The sequence below is a fragment of the Felis catus genome, chromosome B3 (assembly GCF_018350175.1).
Source record: "Felis catus isolate Fca126 chromosome B3, F.catus_Fca126_mat1.0, whole genome shotgun sequence".
Classification (NCBI taxonomy): Eukaryota; Metazoa; Chordata; class Mammalia; order Carnivora; family Felidae; genus Felis; species Felis catus.
This window is the reverse complement of record NC_058373.1, coordinates 47,857,633-47,882,059: the sequence shown is the minus strand read 5'-3', so window position 1 is coordinate 47,882,059 and position 24,427 is coordinate 47,857,633. Positions and strand designations below refer to the sequence as shown.

At 33.6% G+C, this 24,427-nt stretch overlaps 1 protein-coding gene across 18 annotated transcripts in view; it reads right to left on the bottom strand.

The window, feature by feature from the left end:
* ZNF280D (zinc finger protein 280D) overlaps positions 1 to 24,427 on the bottom strand; it is a 327,277-nt gene that overhangs the window by 61,121 nt on the left and 241,729 nt on the right. For 17 of the 18 annotated variants that reach the window (XM_045059258.1, XM_011282887.4, XM_045059257.1 and 14 more), the window contains 7 exons: positions 21,848 to 22,071; positions 18,302 to 18,459; positions 17,509 to 17,609; positions 16,385 to 16,531; positions 10,601 to 10,735; positions 8,470 to 8,777; positions 7,863 to 8,003 (listed from right to left, as the gene is read on the bottom strand). In XM_045059258.1, coding sequence (XP_044915193.1) covers positions 7,863 to 8,003; positions 8,470 to 8,777; positions 10,601 to 10,735; positions 16,385 to 16,531; positions 17,509 to 17,609; positions 18,302 to 18,459; positions 21,848 to 22,071 — 1,214 coding nt within the window. The remainder of the gene's footprint in view (positions 1 to 7,862; positions 8,004 to 8,469; positions 8,778 to 10,600; positions 10,736 to 16,384; positions 16,532 to 17,508; positions 17,610 to 18,301; positions 18,460 to 21,847; positions 22,072 to 24,427) is intronic. The other variant, XM_045059262.1, reaches the window with a different exon arrangement.

Below are 24,427 nucleotides of genomic sequence, written 5' to 3'. Positions count from 1 at the left end.
TAAAGGAGCTGAAAAGGTGGTTAGAAATTAAATATTGAAAGGTCTCATATTCTCCAAAAAGTTTGAACTTCATGACTACTAATGTTAGGAAAGCAAAGGATTATAGGCCAAAAAAGACCTGACCAGATATGCCTACTGCAGCAACAGAAGAAAGGAAAAATTGGAAAAAATGTGTGTGGTGGGAGGACAGTTTGTGGACAAGACATCAATTATGATGCTATCACAATTATGCAACTGTTCTTCTAATGACTATTATTTAATGCCAATAAATCTATACAAAGCATATAATGAACTCAAGCATATCTTATAAAAATTAATTCAGTACTGTCTTCCTCACTGTATATTTCTTTTTCCTTGGAAAAATTTTAAATGATCCTGTAAAGTCTAAGTGAAATGTCCTTTATAGAATACGTCCCCTTATTTCTTGCTTAAAGAACTCATTCTTACCTTCTCCGTGCTCCTATAGTCATTTGTTTACCACATTTAGTTAGGTAAATTATCTCTATCCTACTAAACTGTGAAAATTAAAGGCAAGGACTTTATCCATAATACCTAACAATGACAACTCAGAAATAATAACAGCTATAATTACTTGAATATCTCCTAAGCAAAAATCATTTTATTAAGCACTTTAAGTACATTTTCTGTAATTATCACAATGACTTTCTTTTCAAAAAAAGGAAACTGGGAGTCAGGTTAAGTAATTTGCCCAAAGTCAAACAGGTAATAAATAATTGGTGAAGCTTGGATTCAAATCCAGATTTGTCTCATTCTTCACCACCAGTTTGCCATACGTCTTAGCAAACAGTAAACTGTGCTAGAAAAAGAGATAAACACTTATGTCCGTTAACTTAATTCTATTACATGTAGAGAAGAAGCCTTCCTATATATAATGCTGGGGAATAATATTATCATATGGTAATTTTTTCTTTTTTCAGGTGACTTCAATTGCTACCTAAAAGCTATAAGCAAATAAGATGCAGTAACTTAAACAACCAAACACAAGTAACAGTTACTTTTTTAAAAAATCAGTTAAAAATTACATGTTTAATGATGCTCTTCTTCAAAAGCCTTATTTCAAATATACTCCAAATGTATCAAAAATTTTCAATATCCTTTTTTGATATTTTATTTAGAGTCTTTTATAATTACAACAAATAATAATTATGACTTACTATTCCTACTGTGCTAGGTGACATGGTGAATACAAAGAGCCCCTTCTTCTCAAAGAAACAAATATAATAAAAGGCAGAATAAATGAATGGTATACAGCTGAAAGTGAGGAACGATCCCTGTGAGTGGTTGTGGTGATCAGATACTCCAAAAAAAGAAGGTAAACAGAAAAGAAGAACAGGAACATTCTAAAGACTAACAAAGAATAAGGAGACATAAATGTCAAAAATGAGATTTGCAATAAACTTTATTTTGGGGAAGAGTAGTCAATTTATGGAGATGTGAGTCTTTAAAGAATGGATTGGGGCAGATATGAGACCAGAGGGAAAAAGACCAATTAAGAGTACAGACATGATATAGGATAGAGATTAAAGGTCCTCATCCTCTAGAGACTGTGAAGCTTCTGTACATAGAGAATTCAAGCCTATAATATGAATTCACACTGGGTAGAGGTAATGGTGGGACCATTCAATGGGAGATACCTAAGGCAGTGAATAAGGCAAGTGTACCAGTACATAAAAAGGAAAAGAGACTTACGAAACCCTAAAAGTGGCAATGGAAGCTTTTAGTTCCATAAGAGACTAGCAATGAGTAGGAGCTCAGTATGTGATGATGATGAACAGCAGGGTTGGGCTCATTGGGAACTGGAAAATGGGTATGAGGGAGTTGGGCTAATGGGTAATGTTTTGGAAGAGAATGGATTTAGAGGTTTATAGGACAGGTAGGAAGCCTATGACAAATGGAAGAGGGAAGGGTGGAATGATGCTTGGTTTAACAAAACAGAACATACACACAACCAACACCGCAAAAACACAAACAATAATAAGAGAATATTAAGAGCAATTATATGTCAATAAATTGGGCAATCTCAAAGAAATGGACAAACTCCTAGAAAAATATAAAATACCAAAACTGAAACAGGAAAAAGTACAATATTTGAACAGACCCATAACCACTTAAAGAAATTGAATCCGTAATCAAAAATCTCCCAATAAACAAGAGTCCAGGGCCACATGGCTTCCCAGGGGAATTCTACCAAACACTTAAAAAAGAGTTAATAGCTATTCTTTTGAAGCTGCTATAAAAATAGATATGGAAAGAAAACTTCCAAACACATTCTATGAGGCTAGCATTACCTTGATTCCAAAACCAAAGACCCCACTAAAAAGGAGAATTACAGACCAATTTCCCTGATGAACACAGATACAAAAATTCTCAGCAAGATACTAGTAAACCGAATGCAACCACAATTTAAAAGAATTAGTAGCCATAATCAAGTCGGATTTATTCCTGGGCTGCAGGGTGGTTCAATATTCACAAATAAAACACAGTGATGCATCACATTAATGAAAGAAAGGATAAGAACCACATGATGCTCTGGATACAGAAAAAAGCATTTGACAAAATACAGCATCCTTTCATGGTAAAAACCAGAAATAGAAAAACAGAAAAAATAGAAAGTAGGTATATAAAGGCCATATATGAAAGACCCACCACTAATATCATCCTCAATGTGGAAAAACCAGAGCTTTCCCCCTAAGGTCAGGAACATGACAGGGATGTCTACTCTCACCACTTTGTTCAACATAGCACTGGAAGTCCTAGCCTAAGCAATCAGACAACAAAAAGAAAAAGAAGGCATCCAAATCGGCAAGGAAGAAGTCAAACTTTCACTCTTTGCAGATGACATGATATTTTACATGGAAAACCTCAAAGACTCCACCAAAAAAACTGCTAGAACTGATACATGAATTCAGCAAAGTCGCAGGTTATAAAATCAACATACAGAAATTGGTTGCATTTCTATACACCAATAATGAAACAGCAGAAAGAGAAATCAAGGAATCAATCCAATTTACAACTGCACCAAAAACCATAAAATACCTAGGACTGAAAACTATACAAAGCTTATGAAAGAAACTGAAGAAGGTACAAAGAAATGGAAAAACATTCCATGCTCATGGACTGGAAGAACAAATACTGTTAAGATGTCTATAGTACCCAAAGTAATCTACACATTCAGTGCATTCCCTATCAAAATAACACCATCATTCTTCACATAGTTAGAACAAACAATTATAAATTTGTATGGAACCAGAAAACGCAAAATAGCCAAAGTAATGTTGGAAAAGAAAACCAAAGCTGGAGGCATCCCAATTCTGAACTTCAAGCCATATTACAAAACTATAATCATCAAGACAGAAAGGTATTGGAACAAAAACAGACACATAGATCAATGGAATAGAACAGAGAACCCAGGAATGGACCCACAAATGTATGGCCAACTAATCTTTGACAAAGCAGAGAAGAACATCCAATGGAAAAAAGACAGTCACTTCAGCAAATGGTGTTGGGAAAACTGGACAGAGACATGTAGAAGAATGAATATGGACCACTTTCTTATACCATAAACAAAAATAAACTCAAAATGGATGAAAGATCAAAATGTGAGACAGGAAACCATCAAAATCCTTCAGGAGAAAACAGGCAGCAACCTCTTTGACCTTAGCCACAGCAACTTCTTACTAGACATGTCTCTGGAGGCAAGGGAAACAAAAGCAAAAATGAACTATTGGGACCTCATCAAAACAAAAAGCTTCTGCACAGCATAAAAAACAATCAACAAAACTAAAAGAAAACTAATATGCAAATGACACATTGGATAAAGGGTTAGTATCCAAAATCTATAAAGAACTTCTCAAACTCAACATCTAAAAAACAAATAATCCAGTGAAGAAATGGGCAAAAAAATGAACAGATACTTCTCCAAAGAAGACTTCCACTGGGCAAACAGACACATGAAAAGATGCTCAACATCACTCTTTATCAGGGAAATACAAATCAAAACCACAATGAGATACCACCTCACACCTGTCAGAATGGTTAAATGAACAACTCAGGAAACAAAGATGTCAGCAAGGATGTAGAGAAAGAGGAACGCTTTTGTACTGTTGGTGGGAATTGGTGCAAATTGGTGCAGTCACCCTAGAAAACAGTATGGAAGTTCCTCAAAAAATTAAAAACAGAGCTATTCTATGACCCAGCAATTTTGCTAGTAGGTATTTTTCCAGAGGATACAAAAATGCTGATTTGAAGGGGCACATGCACCCCAATATTTATAGCAGCACTATTAACAATAGTCAAATTATGGAAAGAGCCCAAATGTCCATTGACTGATGAATGGAATAAAATGTGGTATATGGGGCACCTGGGTGGCTCAGTCGGTTGGGCGTCCAACTTTGACTCAGGTCATGATCTCACAGTTCTTGGGTTCAAGCCCCGCATCAGGCTCTGTGCTGACAGCTTGTAGTCTGCTTCAAATTCTGTGTCTCCCTCTCTCTCTCTCTCTCTGCCCCTCCCCAGCTTGCTCTCTCTCTCAAAAAATAAATTAAAAAAACAATTTAAAAATTAAAAAAAAAAAAAAAGATGTGGTATATGGTGATCCAAAAGAATGAAATCTTGCCATTTGTGACAATGTGGAACTATAGTATATTATGCTAAGGGAAAAAAGTCAGTCAGAGAAAGACAAATATCCTATGATTTCACTCACATGTGGAATTTAAAGAAACAAAACAGATAAACATAGGGCAAAGGAAGGAAAAACAAGATAAAAACAGAGGGAGGCAAACCATAAGAGACTTACATACAGAGAACAAACTGAAAGTTGTTGGAGGGATGATGGGTTGGGGAATGGATTAAATGGGTGATGGGTATTGAGGAGGGCACTTGGGATGAGCACTGGGTGTTATATGTGAGAGATGAATCACTAAATTCTACTCCTGAAACCATTATTACACTACACGTTAACTAACTTGGGTTTAAATACAATTAAAAAAAAACCCAGAAAATATTTTCGAATTTGGCCCCCTACAAGTTTTGGGCAGAATTAAAGCCCTATTTGGGAAACCATGTATTTATTTGTCACAGGAAGAAGAGACATTCCACACAGAGGTATACTGAGGAAAAGGATGCCTGGGCCTGGTTTAGAGGAAATGGAACATAGGTGTGGACCATTGTAGTAGCTGGTAGGCAAAGTGGCAGAATGCAAAAAAGGGAGTCTCAAAAATCATGATGAGCACAGTGGCCAATCAAAATGATATCTTGAAAGAGTATTTGGGTGGTAGTCATGTGAATTCTGGACAGATGATAAAGGTTGGATCATTTGTGTTCTTTTGAGACGCTAGTGAGTCAAAGGTAAAAATACATATAAAATAATTAGAAATATAGAGTTGGACCTCAGGAAGACCAAGGATTAAAATTGGAAGATTTAGAGTTGAAAGGTAAAAGTGACAGTGGTTAAGTTACCAAGAAAGCAAATGTAAAGAAGATGAGTTAAAGGAAGAAAAGACAATGAAATAGAGGAGTAGCCAAAAAGGAAGAAGAAAGATAGTGGTAATAATTTAACAGAAGCTGAAGAGAATACTTTCAAAAGTGAGTGATGACGTCAAATACTCTAAAGAAGTCATGGAGTAGTAGGAGTGAAAAAGTAAATAAACATGGTGATAAAGACAAATAATCTTTTAAAGTGTCAGTGTCAGTTGGTACAGTGGGATGAGTTAAAAGGTAGAGAAATGAATCATAAATACGCTAGTAAACACTTCTTACAAATATTCATGGTAAGAGGAAGACAAAAAATAAGGATAGTAAGCAGTAGGGACAAATTTCCATCCAAAAAAAAAGTACCTGAAAATGTTTATAAGCAAAAGAAATCTGGGAGAGAGAAGAGATGAAGTTGCAAGTTAACTGAACAAGACTGTGGAAGAACTAGAAGTCTGGAGAAGTGGAACATATCTGATTTCTGAGATCAATGACTAGATAAAAGTAACAAGAAAAAAATTTGAGGTTTTTAAAGATTAGTTAAAAGGATGACTTCCAACTGAGTACTTACTAGTAGGCCAGGTTAAGAACTAAGAGACTAAAATAAAATCTTTAGAATACATAAAAAGTTTAAATAAACATTGTAGATAAAAATAAAGAAGTATTGAAAGAGAGAGAGACATGGGGCACCTGAGTGGCTCAGTCGGTTGAGCATCCGACTTCAGCTCAGGTCATGATCTCGTGGTTTGTGAGTTCAAGCCCCACATTGGGCTCTGTGCTCAGAGCCTGGAGCCTGCTTCGGATTTTGTGTCTCCCTCTCTCTCTGCCCTTCCCAATCTCTCTCTCTATCAAAGATAAATAAACATTAAAAATTTAACAAAGAAAGGAAGGAAGGAAGGAAGGAAGGAAGGAAGAAAAAAGAAAGAAAGGAAGGAAGGAAGGAAGGAAGGAAGGAAGGAAGGAAGGAAGGAAGAAAGAAAGAAAGAAAGAAAGAAAGAAAGAAAGAAAGAAAGAAAGAAAAATTTAAAAGAAAAATATAGGACCCAAAGTTAAAGACTACAAAGTCAAACTTGATTGAATCAAATGCTGGTGAGTAGTCCAGAACTCAGCATAAACTTCAGGAGAGTAAGATGTCCGAGTCTCATGTTGGCCTTTATGCCAAGTGAGATGACTAAAAATGTAAAGGATTTTAAAACAAAAACAAAGCAGCAATCAAAACAGATGACCCTGCAAGTGAAATGGACTATAAAGTTAAATAGGTGCTGTGAGAATGAAAAAATGAGTCAAAGCTCCTTAAAGTCACAGGGTAACAGGAACTGGAAAGAAATGAACAGTGGCTATGATGAATGATGTAAGAAAGGGGGTACAAGAACTTAAAAGCTGATGTGAAGCACTGGCCATGAAGAAGTCCAGGTCCCATGAGGTCAAGCTAATTAATCATCAAAGGGGGGTGGGGGGGGGGGAAGTGGGAGACAGGTGCTAAAACCATCAAGAAAGGTGGATGAATCCTTGAAAAGAGTGGCTGATAAATGACCAGAAAGTAACATAGAGGACATTTTATGATTTGTAAGAAAATCACTTTTATTAGTTATACTTCAATTCTAACTTAAAAAAAAATGGAACAACTTCACTTTGAATAATCAAGCTAACTGCTCTATATCAAAACAATTTTTGACTATTCTTAAAAAAATAGAAATCCATCCTAAGGGATGCCCCTATTAATGAGACAAAAATGAAAGCAATGTGAGCTGTGAATACTTTCTCTGCATAGAGTAAATATTGGGTACTCAAAAGCCTAAGTTGAATGAATCAATAAAAAGGAGTTCCAACAGTGGCCTTGTGACTGGAATAACGTCTCATTTCACAAAATGAATACAAGAAGATGGTTGATGGATAGATGTACTGCTAAGACAATGGATTACAGACAAGAAGAGAGAGAGAAATAAGACTCAATAAGGCTCCTAACATCACCCTTGAGTCTCTCAAAGTGATTGCTTTAAAAAGAATAATATTCATGAGAGTACATGTTTTGTAAATTTGTTTGGTAAATACATTTAAAACATTTGACCTTTTATATTTGAAAGTGACCATTTTTAAAAATTCTATAGGAAAAAAAAATGCCCATAGAGAAATCATTTCCCTAACAAACCTATCCTTATTTCATTAGTCTATCCATTCATAAAATTTTAGTTCCAGTAATTTTGAGTTACTATGCTGGGAAAATAGTATATGAGGCATTATCCTAAAAGTTCCCTATTGCTAGATGTTCAGGTTCGAAGAGAAAAATTGGCTTCTAAAAGGATAATTGTTTTACAGTGAACTTGCTGAACTATAATTGTAATTGGTAATTACAGATGTTTAACTCATCTTACCTCATCATATGATTTACATAGGCTTTGCTACAGCTAGTGTTGTATCTGCAAAAACTACAATGGACATACGTAGGAAAGTGGTTTGCAAAATCTTTTATTTCGGAACAACACTCAATGCACTTGTGAACTCCCCGACGATACCTTATGGAGATATAAAGAAAATAATATATATTTTAAAATAAAAATAATAAGGGAGGGCCTTATTAATATTCTGTTAATAGCGGCCAGTGTGTTTAAATTAACGTGTAAACAGAGAGTTGTAATTTGAAGAATTTGTTATGGAACAACAGCTGTAATAAGTGTAAGCAATTTAACATAAGTCAATATTTTTCACTGGCATAAAAGGGATCAAATTAAGCAATACAAACATCACAAGATATAAGCACAACATATAATACCAGTATAATAAGTGAATATTATAAAAAAAAATAGTAATTCAAGTACTGATCAATAGTTGTAAAAAAATACCTTTTTATTATTTTCTTGGCCTTTATGTCATAGTGATAGCATATAAATGTATAAGAGATATGTGTAATAAGGTAAATTTATATTAAAGTTTTTATACTTAAGATTAAATTAGAACTATATATGAGGAATAAAAGATTACCTTAAGTTCCTCAATGCTGTATTGACTTTACTTTTTTTATTGCTACTAGCCAATGTGCTTTGTTTCTTTTGTATATTAGAGATTTTTGATTTATATTTAGATTTACTTCCATTAGGCTTACTTGCATTAGGTTTACTTGTATTGGGTTTAGTTGTACTAGGTTTGGTTGTGTTAGATTTTGTGGGAATTTTAGCAGTTATATTTTTAGTCCTTGGAGGTGAGAGCTGAAGAGTAGAAGTGCTTGCACTAATGGAAGATGTAGTTGAAGATCCTGACTGAAGAGGTCCAACTGAAGCTCGAATAGTAACCTACAAAAATGGAGATAATATTTGCTTTAGAAAATTAATCATGGCATTAACATTAAAATATCACTGTGTAATAAAAAGTTAAACATCAAGTATTTGGAAAGGGCAAGTATAAACTAAAATAAATTAGATTAAGTCTTCCATTTATTCTAGATTTTCATACCAATTAAATTAAACTTGATATTCATTCACTTGCAGTACTACATTTTTTTGTATTGATATCAGTTATGTTAACAGTTATTAATGCATAATTAGGAGTTAATGCAAATTATAAGACTATTAAAAAAGAACACATTACATAGCTATTTTTATGCTCTCCTATAACTAAAATAATTCATAAACATAGACATCACAATTTAAATCTCAAAGTCTGAAAAATAATTCTAGAAAGGCCTGTATTATCCCTCAACAACTATACAACAAACAGATCTACAGTAAACATGACCTCCTCTTTTCAGGGGCTCATTAGGCAGGATTTATGTATACAATGGTTAGGGAGACGTTACATTAATTCATTATACTACATGGAAAGTTTAATTATATTTAGAATTTCCTTAAAGGAAACTAATATAAAGATTATCACTTAGTATCCAGAAATTATATTTGTTGACTGACAATGAAAAACAATTGCCTACCAACATTCTTGTTAATCATTTGACTACACTTCTCCCATGTATTGGAGGAAGTCCTATGAGATACATGTATTTTGGTATCACACAAAAGCACTGGACTAGGAATCAAAAGACCTGAGGTTAAATTTCATACCATGCCTTCCTAGCCACGTGACCTTAAGTAAGTAACTTATCCTCTTCTTTATCTATAATATAGGGCAATAACTACCTTGTCTTCCTCACTGGATTGCTGTATGGATTAAATAACAATGTATGAAAAAGCATATCGAAAGCCTAATTCTAAGGTGCTATAAAAACATTTAGTATCATTATTAATATTATTACTATTATTATTAATAAGGGAAAATATGACAGAGGACTGCACTGCTTACATTAGTGTTCTGCATGTCTAGTCCCAGCATGGAATGAATGGATTGTAGGGATGCTGGATAGCTTCTCTTGCTCTAGGTCTTCAGAGCATGGCTTTATATTGTTTTAGTTAATTCAAATAACAGACATACCCACATTCAAAGGTAAGTACCCAAAGCCAAATATAAATGTTTTGGGGATTATTTCACTTTGGATTATCCATGCCTCTGTTTCCCTCCACTGGAGCAAATATTCAAGAGCTGACTGTATATAAAGAAGTCAGAGAAAACAGAGGTATATAAGGCAAAAAGGGAAAAGTAAATTACAATCATCAGTATGCAGTCAGACATGTTGTTTGCTCATTTAAAACATAATGCTATCCAGCAGCAGAACTTGCTTCTCTGAGGAGACTCAGTAACAACAACTTCAATAAACATCTGAGAACTTATGGCATTCGATGCACTATGCCAGATGCTGAGGACACAAAGATAAAACATGACTCCCGATCTCAAGCATCTTATAGTTAAGCAGATAAAAGTGAAATATACACTGACAACTGGAATAGCTCAGAAATAGCCTGTATGATATTGACACAACCCACTGACCCAGGGACCAGTTAATCTAGTTGCATTTTTTAAAAAGGAATATCACTCTAGCACAGCACACACCACTGACCATAAAACAATGGTCAGAAGGTTTCTTTTCTAGATACAAGAATGATAAAACTTAAAGTCTTAACAAAAATCAGAAATCATTTTTAAGTATTACATTCAATAGGTAAAAGGAGGCAGGAGTTAATTTCTATTATCATACAAAATGTTAAAAATACAACACATTTAAACTCACTTTTGTTCCAGGAGGCAATCCTTCTAGTTGTTTAGGTTTTATAAATGTTCTATGATGCTGAGTCTTGTGATCCATTTTCTCTTTGCATGTCAAAAACTGCAGTCTGCATTTTGTACAACGATGTATTCCTTTTTTCTGTTAAAAAAAAAACAGAAAAAGGGAGGAAAAATAATTTTTACAACCACAAATGCTGTGTCTTGAAACTGCTCTGATTCAATTTTAATGATACCTAAATAATTCTAAAAGTAGTATTTTACATCTCCCATATAAATAGCAAAATTTTGGGGTGCCTGGGTGGCTTGGTCGGTTAAGTGTCCGACTTCGGCTCAGGTCATGATCTCACGGTCCGTGAGTTCGAGCCCCGCGTCGGGCTCTGTGCTGACAGCTCAGAGCCTGGAGCCTGTTTCAGATTCTGTGTCTCCCTCTCTCTCTGCTCCTCCCTTGTTCATGCTCTGTCTCTCTCTGTCTCAAAAATCAATAAACGTTAAAAAAAAAAATAAAAAAAAAATAAATAGCAAAATTTTATTTCATTTTTAAAAGCACTTTGTATTAGTATTTATGTTCCAAAAATGTCTATTACTATATAGACATTGAACATAAAAGATCTATCAGTAGGTTCTAATGAAAGTTCTCTCAATAGTGGTGTGAAAGCTCTTCTAATTACAATTTTAAAGTATTTAGACACACGATATGGTTAAAATGAGCCATACTATATTTTTACCTTAGAAAAAGGTAAATTCTTTTTAATTTTTGCTATTTCCAGTTGGTTGACAAGTTGGCAAAATAAAGTCAAATACTTAACCAGACATTTCAAAGAAGGTCACTATAGAAATGTTTATGTAAAGCAGTCTATTATAACTCTCTGCACTGATGAGAATGTCGTACAGCTACACTGACCAGGATGGTAGCCACTACAACATATGGTTATCGAGCACCTGAAATGTGCCAAGTGCAACTGAATTTTTAATTTCATCTAATTAATTTTAGCTTGAATAGCCACATTGACATTGCACAGTATTGATGCAGAGGCATAAATCAGAACTACTACTCTCCATCTACTTACTGATTGAGATCTCTTGAGTAAGTCCCTCTTGAAACTCAATCCTGTTACTATTCTACAGCTGGAAAACAGGACCCAAAAAAATCTAAATCACTTTCCCATAACTAGTTACTGACGTTGCCAGACTGCTGATCCAGTGTTCTTTCTACTATATATCAACTACAATCTTAACTATATGCTCTCATTAATTTAGAAATGATATATGTGTGTGTGTGTATATACACAAACTTTAATAATACATAAATATAAAAGAATGTTTTCTCAAAACTATAATCTGCCAGATATATCACTATTTCCATTTTAATACACTCACTCATTTATAAAATTCAAACAAGGTAATATACTAAGAAGTACCTGGCACAATTACTAGCACACAGCAGGGATTTCATAAATCAAAGCTCTTTACAAAATTCAAAGTAATGTATAAATATAATGTGTTTGTATTACTATTCTAGCTGCTTCTTCAGACTATTTTAGAAATGTGGTGAATTGGATTATATCATAGATACAGGCAATTTTTGAAAATTCATTTATATGTGCTGAAGGAAGAGGAGGAGGAAAAAGAGAAAACTTGGCCAAGAAACAGATACCAAGACAAAAGGACAGAAAGTTACTTCTCCAGAATCCAATTCCCAGAAATCTTTTCCCTATCTGTAATCACTGCCCAGGTTACCTCATCCAGTTTCAAGGCTTTAAATACTACCTATCCGGCTGTCTACTAGACACCACTACCTGATAGCTAATATGTATCTCAAATCAACATGGACAAAGTTGAATTCTGGATTTTTCTCCCTAACTGCTTGTCTCCCCCCCCAACATCTGTTCTTTTCTCACTCTTTCCCCTATGACAGCGTATGAAAATTATACTCTTATAGCTGGTTAGGACAAAAAATCAGTAACTCACTCACACATCTTATAACTAACACACTAATAAAACCTGTCAGCTCTACCTTCAAAACCTTTCATAATCTTTCCACCCCTCATTACCTCTAACCATTGCTACCAAGCCACTCACCTGGACTACTATAATAATCTCCTACCTTCCTGTCATGTTCTTTCCTCCGTATGGTCTATTCTCCCCCTAGCTGCTAATGATCTTAAAACATGGTAGATCTTTCTTCACATGCTAAAATGCTCCCATGGCTTTCCCAAGTCCTATTTCTGGTTTACAAGGCTCTACATAAACTAGCCTGCATTCTACTGTTACGCTCTTACCTCTTACTTCTCTTCCTCTTTTTAGTTTACTCTGCTCTAGCAACAACTGTCCTCTGATGTTTTTTGAGTGTCCCATGTATGCATTCACTTCACTGTATGTTTCCTCTCCCAGACTTCTACGTGGCTTATTCTTTTATTTCCTTCAGAGAGGCTCACGTTTTACCACAATATATACATAACAGCAACCATTCCTCCACTCCCAACACCTCTCTGGCACTCTCCATCTTCCACATTTTCCTTCCACAGTACTATCACCAGCTAGCATGCATATACATTCAAACATAAACACACATATATTTATCTTTCTCCACTATAATTCAAATTCCAGAGAGCTTAGACTTTGTTTTCTTCACTGCTATATAATAACCAAAACAGCTCCTGGCACATAGTAAGGCACTCAGTAAATATTTGTTAAGTAAATGGATAGTGAGGCGGAAAGCAAGAGACTGACAGAGAAAGTACATATGAGAAGTACAATTTAACTAGTTCAAAACGTCTGCCATTCCATTCATTGAACATTTGTCCAGAATCATGAGATAGAATACATTAATCTACTATTCCCTTAGTTGGACACAAGTCTTGCATGTGTTTCTTGTGTATGTATGCATTTCAATGTGATAAGAGTGATAAAGAAAACAGTGCATTTTTCAGTAACATCATGTTCAATCAAAGAAATGGTGATCTATTCCAAGGATAGAGAACTAATCATTGGTGTTGAACTTTTTGATACACATACCACATTGTTTGAGAAGCTTAAAGGATATAAGAGTGATTCTGACTATATGTTATTTCTACCCTTAGATCTAATGCCAATGTGAAATCTGGCTCTGTGATAAAGTAGTAAAAGCCTGGGCTCTGAAGTCAAATTTTAATTCTGCTTTTTATTAGGTAATAAGGCATTGAGCAAGTTACTTTCTCTAAAACTTTGTTTCCTCATCTGTAAGTTAGAAATAATAATATACATATGTGATTGTGAGGATTAAATGTGATAATGTTTGTAAAGCACCTGCTGCTGCCATAAGGTAAGTGATGGCATGTGGCATATGTTAACTGCTTAACATTTTTATTAAAGATCTAATGAGCATATTTAACACATCCAAAATCACATATTATTTCTTAAAAATCATACAAACTGGATTCTTAGCTCTAAAATCCCGAGACTTAATAACAAAACTACTTAAAAAAAAGTCACAACCAAAGTCTTCGAAGACAATAAAATGAGCCAGAGTCAACAATTCTTATTGTCTAATATCACACTAATAACGTCACCTCAATTAAAAGTTTATAGTCCTGCTCAACTGTGGTGTCCTAGCCTTTGTAAATAATTAAACAAACTGTAAATACCTTCAAGGATGTTGATGATCCTTATTAATAGATTTCTCCCCTCTTTACTGATGACTGCCTGCCTCCTGAGTATTCCATATAAACCAAAGAAAACTGGGCACCAACAGCAAGTTAAGACATAAAACTCAGTTTATAAAAACCTTATAAATCACATAGCCCACATAGTGGGCCCACACATCTCTTTCATAATTATCATTCTTCCCACATCTACATCTCACTCTGGAGCTTAGGAAAGCATGTGGGGAAAATTATGTTAAAAATCCCATAATGAAATAGCACTACTGTTTTATATCTCATTCTCCCATTCAAAATTAAAGGCCAAAGGCGAAATAAAGAGTCCCAAAAATGGTGTTTCCAAAATTCTATTCTTCAAAAAAATGTTAATAGGTATTATGCAAATAAAGGGGTTAGTGGCCAAAAAAGTTTGGGGACTAATGCATACTATAACCCTTGCTTGGAAATTCACAAAGTTCACTGGCATATAAAAATTTCTGAGAAGTCCTATTTTAAAAAACAGACAACCAAACTGTTTAATATTGTAAATCTGGGCATTTACCAAATTTATTTACCAGTAACAATTTGGGGGGAAACATCTATTAACACCTGCTGGAACACTGTTGAGGAAACCTAGACTAGAAAGATCTTGCCAAAACTTCTCCAAGAGGAGTATCATCCTAGTCACAACATAGGTGATACTAAATTCAATTGGATAAAGAAGATGTGGTACACACACACACACACACACACACACACACACACTCAATGGAATGTTACTCAGCCATAAAAAAGAATGAAATCTTGCCATTTGCAATGACATGGATGGAGCTAGAGAGTATTATGCTAAGCAAAATAAGACAGAGAAAGACAAATATTATTTCACTCAGATGTGGAATTTAAGAAAGAAAACAACTGAACATAGGGGGAAAAAGGGGGAGGCAAAGCAAGAAACAGACTCCTAACTATAGAGAACAAACTGATGGTTATCAGAGGTAAGCAATGTTCTAAGAGGTGAGGTGTGGATGGGGGGGATGGGTTTGACAGGTGATGGGGATTAAGGAGGGCACCTGTGATGAGCACCAGGTGTTGTATGTAAGTGTTGAATCACCAAATTCTAAATTTGATACCAATATTACACTGTATGTTAACTAACTGGAATTTAAATGAAAATGTAAAAAAAAATTCACTTGGAAATTCTACTTTTATGATCTTTCCCAGTTAAAAACCACAAGTTGATTTCATGATTGTCTCATGACTAGAACTGAAAGCAAAGTGAGCACCAATCAGCGTGCCAACTTCATCAATAATAAGAAAATGTAATGAGCTGATTAGGGAGGTGGCAAAACTTGATTGCATGATCAGATTCAGTAAGCCCAGTGACTTCTCATTTTGGCAAAGGCACTGTTGTTACTCTTTCAAGCACTTAAAACAGGATCAGTGTTACATAAAGGTTTTCAACCCAAACAAAGGGTGGTTTAATTGCTTCAGGAAAAGAACCAGTAAGTATTAACACCAGAATTCAAGAGAAGGTTATAAGTGCTAATATTGGGTCCCAAAAATTACATAGCAGAACTAACATAAGTCATCCATAAAACAAGTGATGGCCTAAATACAGTTCTTTGGTAGAGTTCATGTACCAAGCAGTGTCATTACTGTTTCCTTTATCAGTGGCAGCTATAAAACACCACTTCTGGTCAATGATAACAACATGTATTCTCATAATAAGGGGGCTAAAAAGTGGAAATAGGTTGGAAGAGAAAATGGAAAACAAGATTATGAGTCCTCAATGTTTTCTCAGTTCTAAGAAACCACTTTCAAAATCATTCCCACACCTGATAACTACCTTCAAAATCATTCCTATATCCACTCTTGGGCTCTGAAATATCCAATCGTTTGAATACTCCACTCATCTCTCCTTTTTTTCCTTCAATCCTAGGTTTCTGATTTCCAGCTATCTTTCAGAATTTTCACTTATGAGCTACAACATCACCAGAAAGGAAGCAAGGAAAAGAAGTGAAAGTTTCACAAGTAACTCAGCATAAATCAAAATTAATCATGTCATTTGAAATAACCTTGCTTTCCTGTAGAACAAATCTAACCAATGTTCTCAGTAATAACCTATCTTTTTGCTAAAATAACATGAACAAATAAGAACTGGTAAATCTCACCTGATGCTTCATATAATGATGCATGTAGGGTGTTGCAATTTTAATAACTTTGAGGCAAAATGGACATAGCAAGTTCTTAGTGTTTTCATGGGATGTTCTAAAATGAGTTTCCACATCAGAAAATGATGATGATCTATAATTGCAAACCTATAAATAAAGAAGGTTTAGTTTAACTTGAAAATGTATAATGATATGCAAAGTATCAATTACAAAGTAACAATGATAGGTCATTTGTTTAGAAGAATATAAGGTGCTATTAGAATCCCATTAATACAAGCAGTGAAAGATAATCTTTGAGAGAGAAAAGTTATCTTCCAAAGTTTAGGGATAGCTCCCAAAACATAACTAGATTCCCTTATTTTTATCAGCTCTTTTTAATTATCATTCCCATCTTGACTTGAATTTTCAAGCTTTAACACCTCCTGTCCTACAAAGTTTTTTTCTGCTACATAAAACAGCACTTTCCTTTAGATTATACATGGCTTCCAGGCTATGACATTGGCAATATATTTTTATCTTCTTTTTCTATTTCTTCAAATTCTGAAAAATTACTAATCCCAAAGCATTTGGTAGAGTTCTCTGTAAGTAGAAGCATTTCATATTTCCCTTGTATGCCTACATTCTTCCCTATATAGTAAGCTAAGTCTCTACATTTGTCTGTTAGCCACTGGGCTTTTCTTTGTCCAATCGGGAGTGGGTAAAAATGGCCTGTGGGCCAATTTCAACTCTCTATTGATCCCCACATACAATGCATAAGTTATACCAAAGGTTTTTAAATTAATAAATAGTTTACAAAAGGAATTTTAATTTTAGTAACCAATTTTATTTCATGACCCATAAAAATTATATGAAATTCAGATTCCAGTGTCCATAGATAAAGTTTAAATAAACACAGCCAGATCACATTCATTTACTCATTGTCTGTGGCTGCCTTTGTGCTACAATGACAGAGTTGATTAGTTACAACAGAGATTATATGACCCTGAAAGCCTGAATATTTATCACCTGGTGCTTTACAAAAAAAAAATTTGCTGACCCCTGGCCCAAGAGGTTTAAATCTTATAATCAAAACAATAGAAAACAAACAAACCAAACACTAAGTACACAATAAAATATATGTATACCTGACAAATATATGGCATTTCACCGGGCTTATGATTGTCCTTCATATGTTGTAAAAGAATATGCTCTGTTTCAAATGATAATTCACAGATTTTGCAAATGGCTAAAAGTGGGGGGGAAAAGACATTACACCATTTTAAGATGCACACACACAAACAGCAAATCATTATTTTGTATAACTGAAACTCTATGTCAATTATACCTCGGAAAAAAGTATTGTTACCAGGCAAACACAAATATATATGAATAAAATTCATTGTATATATCTATATCAATAATAACAATAGTATTGGTGGTAGTGACAGACAGCAGCTATATAGTTTTTATTGGTGTGCCAAACACAGTTCTAAGTACTTTACTTACATTAGCTCATATAATTCTCATGACAGCATTATGAACAGGTATTTCTATTATTCTCATTATTCAAATACTAAGTTGCCTAACATCACATAGTTGTATTAAAAGGTAGACCTGGGATTTGAACTCAAGCTATCTAGCTCCGAGATCTGTGACTTTAACTATGACTGTAGTTGTTTTTTTCATTATTTTCATATTTTAAAACTATGATCTGAGGTTTTTAATTTAGTCCCCACATATAATGCACAGGTTATTTACCTTAATGAATTATTTACAAGAGGGATTTTAATTTTAGTAACTAGTTTTAACAGTTAGAACTTTTTCAATTTTGCCCCCAAATTCCAAAGTCTTTTTCTTAGTCTTATTTTCCTAACAAGCTTCTTAAGTTTTCTCAGAGTTACATTGTCAAAATTGATAATATCCAATACTGTAACTTACTAGAAAATTCATGAGGTGTATGTGTGCTTTCAATGTGACACTGCAGTTGAAATGGTGTGGGAAACTGACGGTAGCAATGCTGGCAGGTGGTGTGGTTTTCCCAGCTCTCACTGCTCTGCTTCTCAAGTTCCAAGTGGTGTTTCATGTGGTTCATAAACCTATAAATGATTGTCAACAGGTGCAAAAATTCAGATTTAAAAACACAAATGTAAAAAATAAGTATCTGAATCTAAATCTTAAAAATACAAATACATTACTCAAAAAAAATCTCAAAAGCCTTAAAGTCTTCTAGAAAACTGTATTTTAAACAATCACTTGCATTAAGTGGCTAAAGAAACATCTTTTCATCTTTGTTTTAAAAGAATTCATCAATGTAATTAATATGAAATTTCAATAATTTGCTCTAATTCTTAATCATTTCAGATTAAAATGTTTTTTTAAAGATAAAAAAAAGCAGTCTTTTTTTCCATACACAAATACTATTTACATTTTTAATAAAATTTATTTACTTGAAAGGAAGGAAATAAAATACTTGAAAGGAAGGAAACCCTACCACCAAAAGCAGCTATAGTCATGAGAGAAATCTTTTAAGGTTGTGAAGATATACAATAGATTCCAACTGTTTAAAAGACAAATTACTGGTATTTTTACTTGTGTCTTGGTTTCTAAATGCATGTAATAGCAATTTTAATGCCTACAATTACGAGAACCTTTTGTTTTATTTAATGATACCGGTTTACTGTTAGCACAGACCGTTCATTTTAACTTGCAGACTGTGCCCTTTGTAGGCAACGTCCATTTTTCAGTTTTACATTCTGCTATTTCAGCTTCCCTAAAAGGCTTCTTATGAGCAGGAACTATGACCTTCAACAGCAAAGAGTGCAATAAAACTGGGAACACCTATTTAAAAGAGCTTACTGAAGCTTTTTACTGAATTTGAAAGTAAAGTTATAACAATTTTTAGTCTCGGTCAACTATTAACAATTACTCACTTTGAGCCTGTAAAGAATCTAGAAAGTAAATGATAATGTTATTAATCTGGATAGCAGTTACCATGAAGGCTATAACGTTTATCTCTTTTTCACACCTCCACAATACTACTCTTAAACAGGTTATGGCACACTCTGAAGTATCTTTTTGTCCTCCTTTGGTTTTAACACCAGATCTACAAACACCTATAGAAAATCCTAGTCTTGGAATATTTATATAGAGAGATATGGTCATAAGCCATTAAATTTTCACCTCACAACTTTAAGCAATTCAAGTGTATCTATATAAAATAATCTTTTAACTATCAAGCTTTCTCTCAATTATTATATGAGCCCCCATCAGGAACTCATGCTCTCAAACCAAACTATGGAAATGAGGGAAACAAAAAAACAAACTTCTTGCAAGATGTTCACAGAATAAAATAAACCTAACCGTTTTTGGTGACATTCAATGTAGGAAACAAAAGAAAAATACCACACCACAGTATGTTGATGAGGCAGAGAAAAAAAATCTATAGCTATCAATTTCTTACCATTCTCTACAAACATCAATTTGTCTTCCCAATTTTTACTGTTAAAATATTATTTAACACATCTAACTCCTTTGGTTATGAAGTATTTACCATTAAGGTTACATTTACTCAACAATTAGTATTTTAAAAAATGCTCAATTCCTGGATGTTATAAGTGCTGTTTGCTTAAAATTTCTAAATAATCTGGTACTCTAAAATGTATAACTACTCTACTGAAAAAAATAATAAAAAAAAGGAATTGTTAATTTTCGTATGTTTAATATTAAGTGGGCTAATCTCAAAGGAAAGGCAAAAGCTGTTGCTGAAATAACTTAATATCATATATGTAATATTTAAGTATAACAAGGAACTAAGTCAGTGAAACATATTTGTATGCATGCACCACATTTATTAACATGATTTTTCTGGTGTATTTTACTATTAAAGGGGTAATAATATGGAAATCGGTGACAGAATTATACTGTAATATTGTTTCAATGTTATATCAAAAAGTACAATATCTCACAGCCCCTGGGTGGCTCCGTCAGTTAAGCAACTGACTTCAGCTCAGGTCATGATCTCACAGTTCGTGGGTTCCAGCCCCGCGTCAGGCTCTGTGCTGACAGCTCAGAGCCTGGAGCCTGCTTCAGATTCTGTGTTTCCCTCTCTCTCTCTCTGCCCCTCCCCCTCCTCATGGTCTGTCTCTCGGCTCTCAAAAATAAACAAACATTAACAAAATTTTTTTTTAAAAATACAATATCCCTTTTGTTAAACTACTAGGACCATTAACTATTGATGGCTGTTAAAGTTTAATAAAAGGAGATAAAGAAAAGTGAAAACTCATATGAAATAACATACATGAAAGAATTTGGAAACTATAAAACACCACCATAAACAAAGCTTTAATAACTGTTATAGGAGTATATCACAATGTATTTCAGGGTTTTTCTATATCCTTCTTTTTGACCTAAGAACTCACAGGAAAATGAAATAAATACTAGGTCCAGAAGTAACCTATTGGTACCTAAGAATGCTATTTACAAATAATAGTTATCAAGGGTAAACATAAAAAGGCATACATAGGTATGCTTGTATAAACACACACACACCAGTGATGTCTGCAACTTACTTGGAAATGTGTGAGAAAAAAAATAGTTTGATATATGATATCAAATAGATGTATGATAAAATACAGTAAAATGTTAATGGTAGAATCAAGGTGGTAAGTATACAAATATCTGCAGTAAAATTTTTAAAACTTTGTTGAATGTCTGAAAATTTTTGTAATAAAATGAAGAAACAACCTTACCTAATATAAATGTCAAGCTACATAACCAATGAAAATACCAATCAGTATGTCTTGTTACTTTGTTCTTGTTATGTACTCATTAATAGGATGAAAACTACTAATATGCCATGTAACACAAAGATTACAAAGTAAAGGTCATAAAATTTAAAGCATACAGGTATAAATCTTCAAAATTATACTGGAAATTAAATTTGTAATTTTTGAAGAGGTTAAATTTTGAAATCAAAGCCAACATGTTTCCTAGAACTGGTATTTCTCTAAAGAAGATCACTTTTCCTGTAAGGTAAATGTTCCAAAAATTACAAATATGAATCGAAAGATCTGAGCATTAAATAAGATGAATATGGAAGAGGTCAAACTAGACAAAACATACTGAAGTGGTACTTCTTGTAAAGTGAAGAAAAATAAAATTCAAAAGCAGCTAAGAATGAAAATAATCTCATGAAAATTCCTAAAACCCTGATAATATAAGGGAAATGTTAATTTTCCCTTATTTGAAATAAAGTTTGTCCTTTCTTAAGTTATCTTAAAGAGATACAACTAAGTGGATCCAGGAGTCAACTCTGAATTATAAGAAAGAACAAGTTTTTCAACAGGACAATCTGCCTTTGTTCTTAGTAGAAAGTATTAAAATTACTTATCTAGAATGGCACAGAGAAATACAAGATAAAGATACAACATTTGTATCTTTAGCACTCCAATTTTCAAACACAAATAAAAATAAGTATTTACATACCTAATATTATTTTTAAGAATTTTCAAGCAACTGAAGCATTTAAAGGTTGTGTGAGTCTTCTGTTCTTCCTGAACATCTCCTTCATGTTTTCCATAATAAAAGTCATTAACTAACATGATCAATTTTCCTTTCTCTGAATCAACAGTCTTATTTTTATTTGCTGTACTTGAAAATTCTGTTTTAGCCAGTCCTAAAAAGTTATTTATCATGTCTGGACAACAGTACTGAAAGAGAAAAAACATAAGTCTTATTTAACACTTAAAAAAGATTGGACATCAAAAAACAACTGTATGTTTACAACAAGGCCAGACCATGTTAAAACTATGCTTGGTAAATATCTGGGAAAATATTCACCAAAAGTTTGTGGTACATACTCACAGTCTAATAACAATAAATACCTATTATCTTAATAAACAACAAAAAATTTTTAAAGAAAAACTTTAAAATGAGAACTTGGCTACTGACATAATAATTTTTTTCCTTGCAATTTATCTTTTTGGATATAAATATTGAATAATAACTTAAATGCTTAATTGAAACTAAAACTTATTCAGGGCGCCTGGTTGGCTGAGTGTCTGACTTTTGATTCAGCTCAGGTCACGATCTCAGGGTTGTGGGATTGAGCCCCACTTCAGGATCCATGCTGGACATGGAGTATGCTTAAGATTCATTCTCTCTCTCTCTCTCTCCCGCCCTCTGACACTCTCCCTCAACCAGTGCACATTCGCCAACTCTTAAATAAGTAAATTAAATAAATAAATAAACAAACAAACAAACCTTATTCATTTCACATTCATGTCAAGATAGAGCATAGAAAGGAAATGTAGGTTATATGCCATAATGTAGATGTTTCATTATCGAGTGACATATGAAATTTCATAATATCTAGTTAGAACTAAAAATTGAGTACAACTAATTTGCCATTGCCCAGACTCAAGATACTAGAAAATGTATGAGTTAAAAAAAAAAGCAGCAGTAGTAACACCCTGAAATCTAGAATGCTTAAATTTTTGAAGGGGAAATTTAGTTCCTCATGAGTAAACTCAAGATGTCACATAAACTGGTTCTAAAGTGGAATACTTTCATACATGAGCTTTTTTTTTACCCAACAAGATTTAACTAATTCATTTATTGTACATCATTTTCAGTTGTAGAATTTCTCCAGGGCAGTTTTTCTCAAAGATCAGTCCAAAGAAGACCTACATTAGAAAAACCAGGAGTACTTGTCAAAATGCTAATTCCTGGGCCCACTTCAGATCCATAAACCACAATGTCTAGATACAGGGCCCAGAAATCCTTATTTTTCAACTAGCCACCCAGGTAATTCATTTATAATATAAACCAGCTAACTTAAACTCTTCGTAAATGTGTTACTTAGTAAATTAATAACAACATTAAAAAGTTTGAAACTCTAAACACAACTCTATTCCATTTCTAAGGTAACATCCATCTCTTCTTCTGCCACATCGAAATGTTAAATCACTGGTAAAATGTTCTGAGTCACATGAGAAGCTGTTCCAAAACAGGCCTATAACATTTCCTTCAATTGCATTTATGCTTTTCATCTATCAGTTCTGAAACCTTTAAGAAAAAAAAACACCAAGAAAAAAATATAAAATAGATCTATTTTAGATCTAAAAGAAAGGGGAAAAAATACTGAATAAAATGGGCCCCAAAACAATGACATAACTTGTGATTTAGGAGTTAAGGTTGCATCCATAAATGAATTTAGGACAAATACGTTAGGTCCTTAATACTACATGATCCTCTGTAGTCAACCACTCAGAATAAATACAGTTGAAATGAAACCACAATGAAAAGAGGGAAATGAGAAGGGTTTTCTCTATATGTTTCTAGATATTCCTTATGACACACATAATACTTAAGAGCTGAACACTAGGTAAGTCAGGCTATTTCTAAGGACTTTTATAGGGCTAAGTTCCTTCTAAAACAGGACGGTTTTGAATTTAAGGATAAATGGAGAAAAGGATAGTTCAGAGTAAATCCATCAGCATTATCAGAAAAAAACTCAAAATACATATCTTATTACAAGTGATGTGTACCATAGTATCATTTTGATAGATAGAACCGCTGACCTTAACTGCAATTTTACCATTGGAGTTATCTCAAACAATGGGAAAATTATAATGCAAAAAATGATATATATGGAATAGTGTCCCTAATTAGAAATGTGGACAATCACATATATTCAAACAACAAACCTGGTTTTCAGACTGTAGGAGCTCTTGAGTCATATTTGAGATTCAATACTTTCCTGAAATCTACAAAATAAGTAGTCTATAGTAGAGTGTGTTACAAGGTTGTATTTTTCAGAAACATCTAATTTGGTACACCCATAAGAGGTAAAGTTACCTTAATTACTCATAAATTACGATATACATAATAGATGATCAACCGCTTTCTGTGCCTCTATTTTTTCTTTTAAATAAAACAGGATCTGATTTTAAAAATAAATATTAAGTCTCAAAGTGTCTATTTTTTAGTATAGTTGTCATACAATGCTACATTAGTTTCATTCACAGTATCTTTTTTTTTTTCATCCACAGTATATTTTAAGCA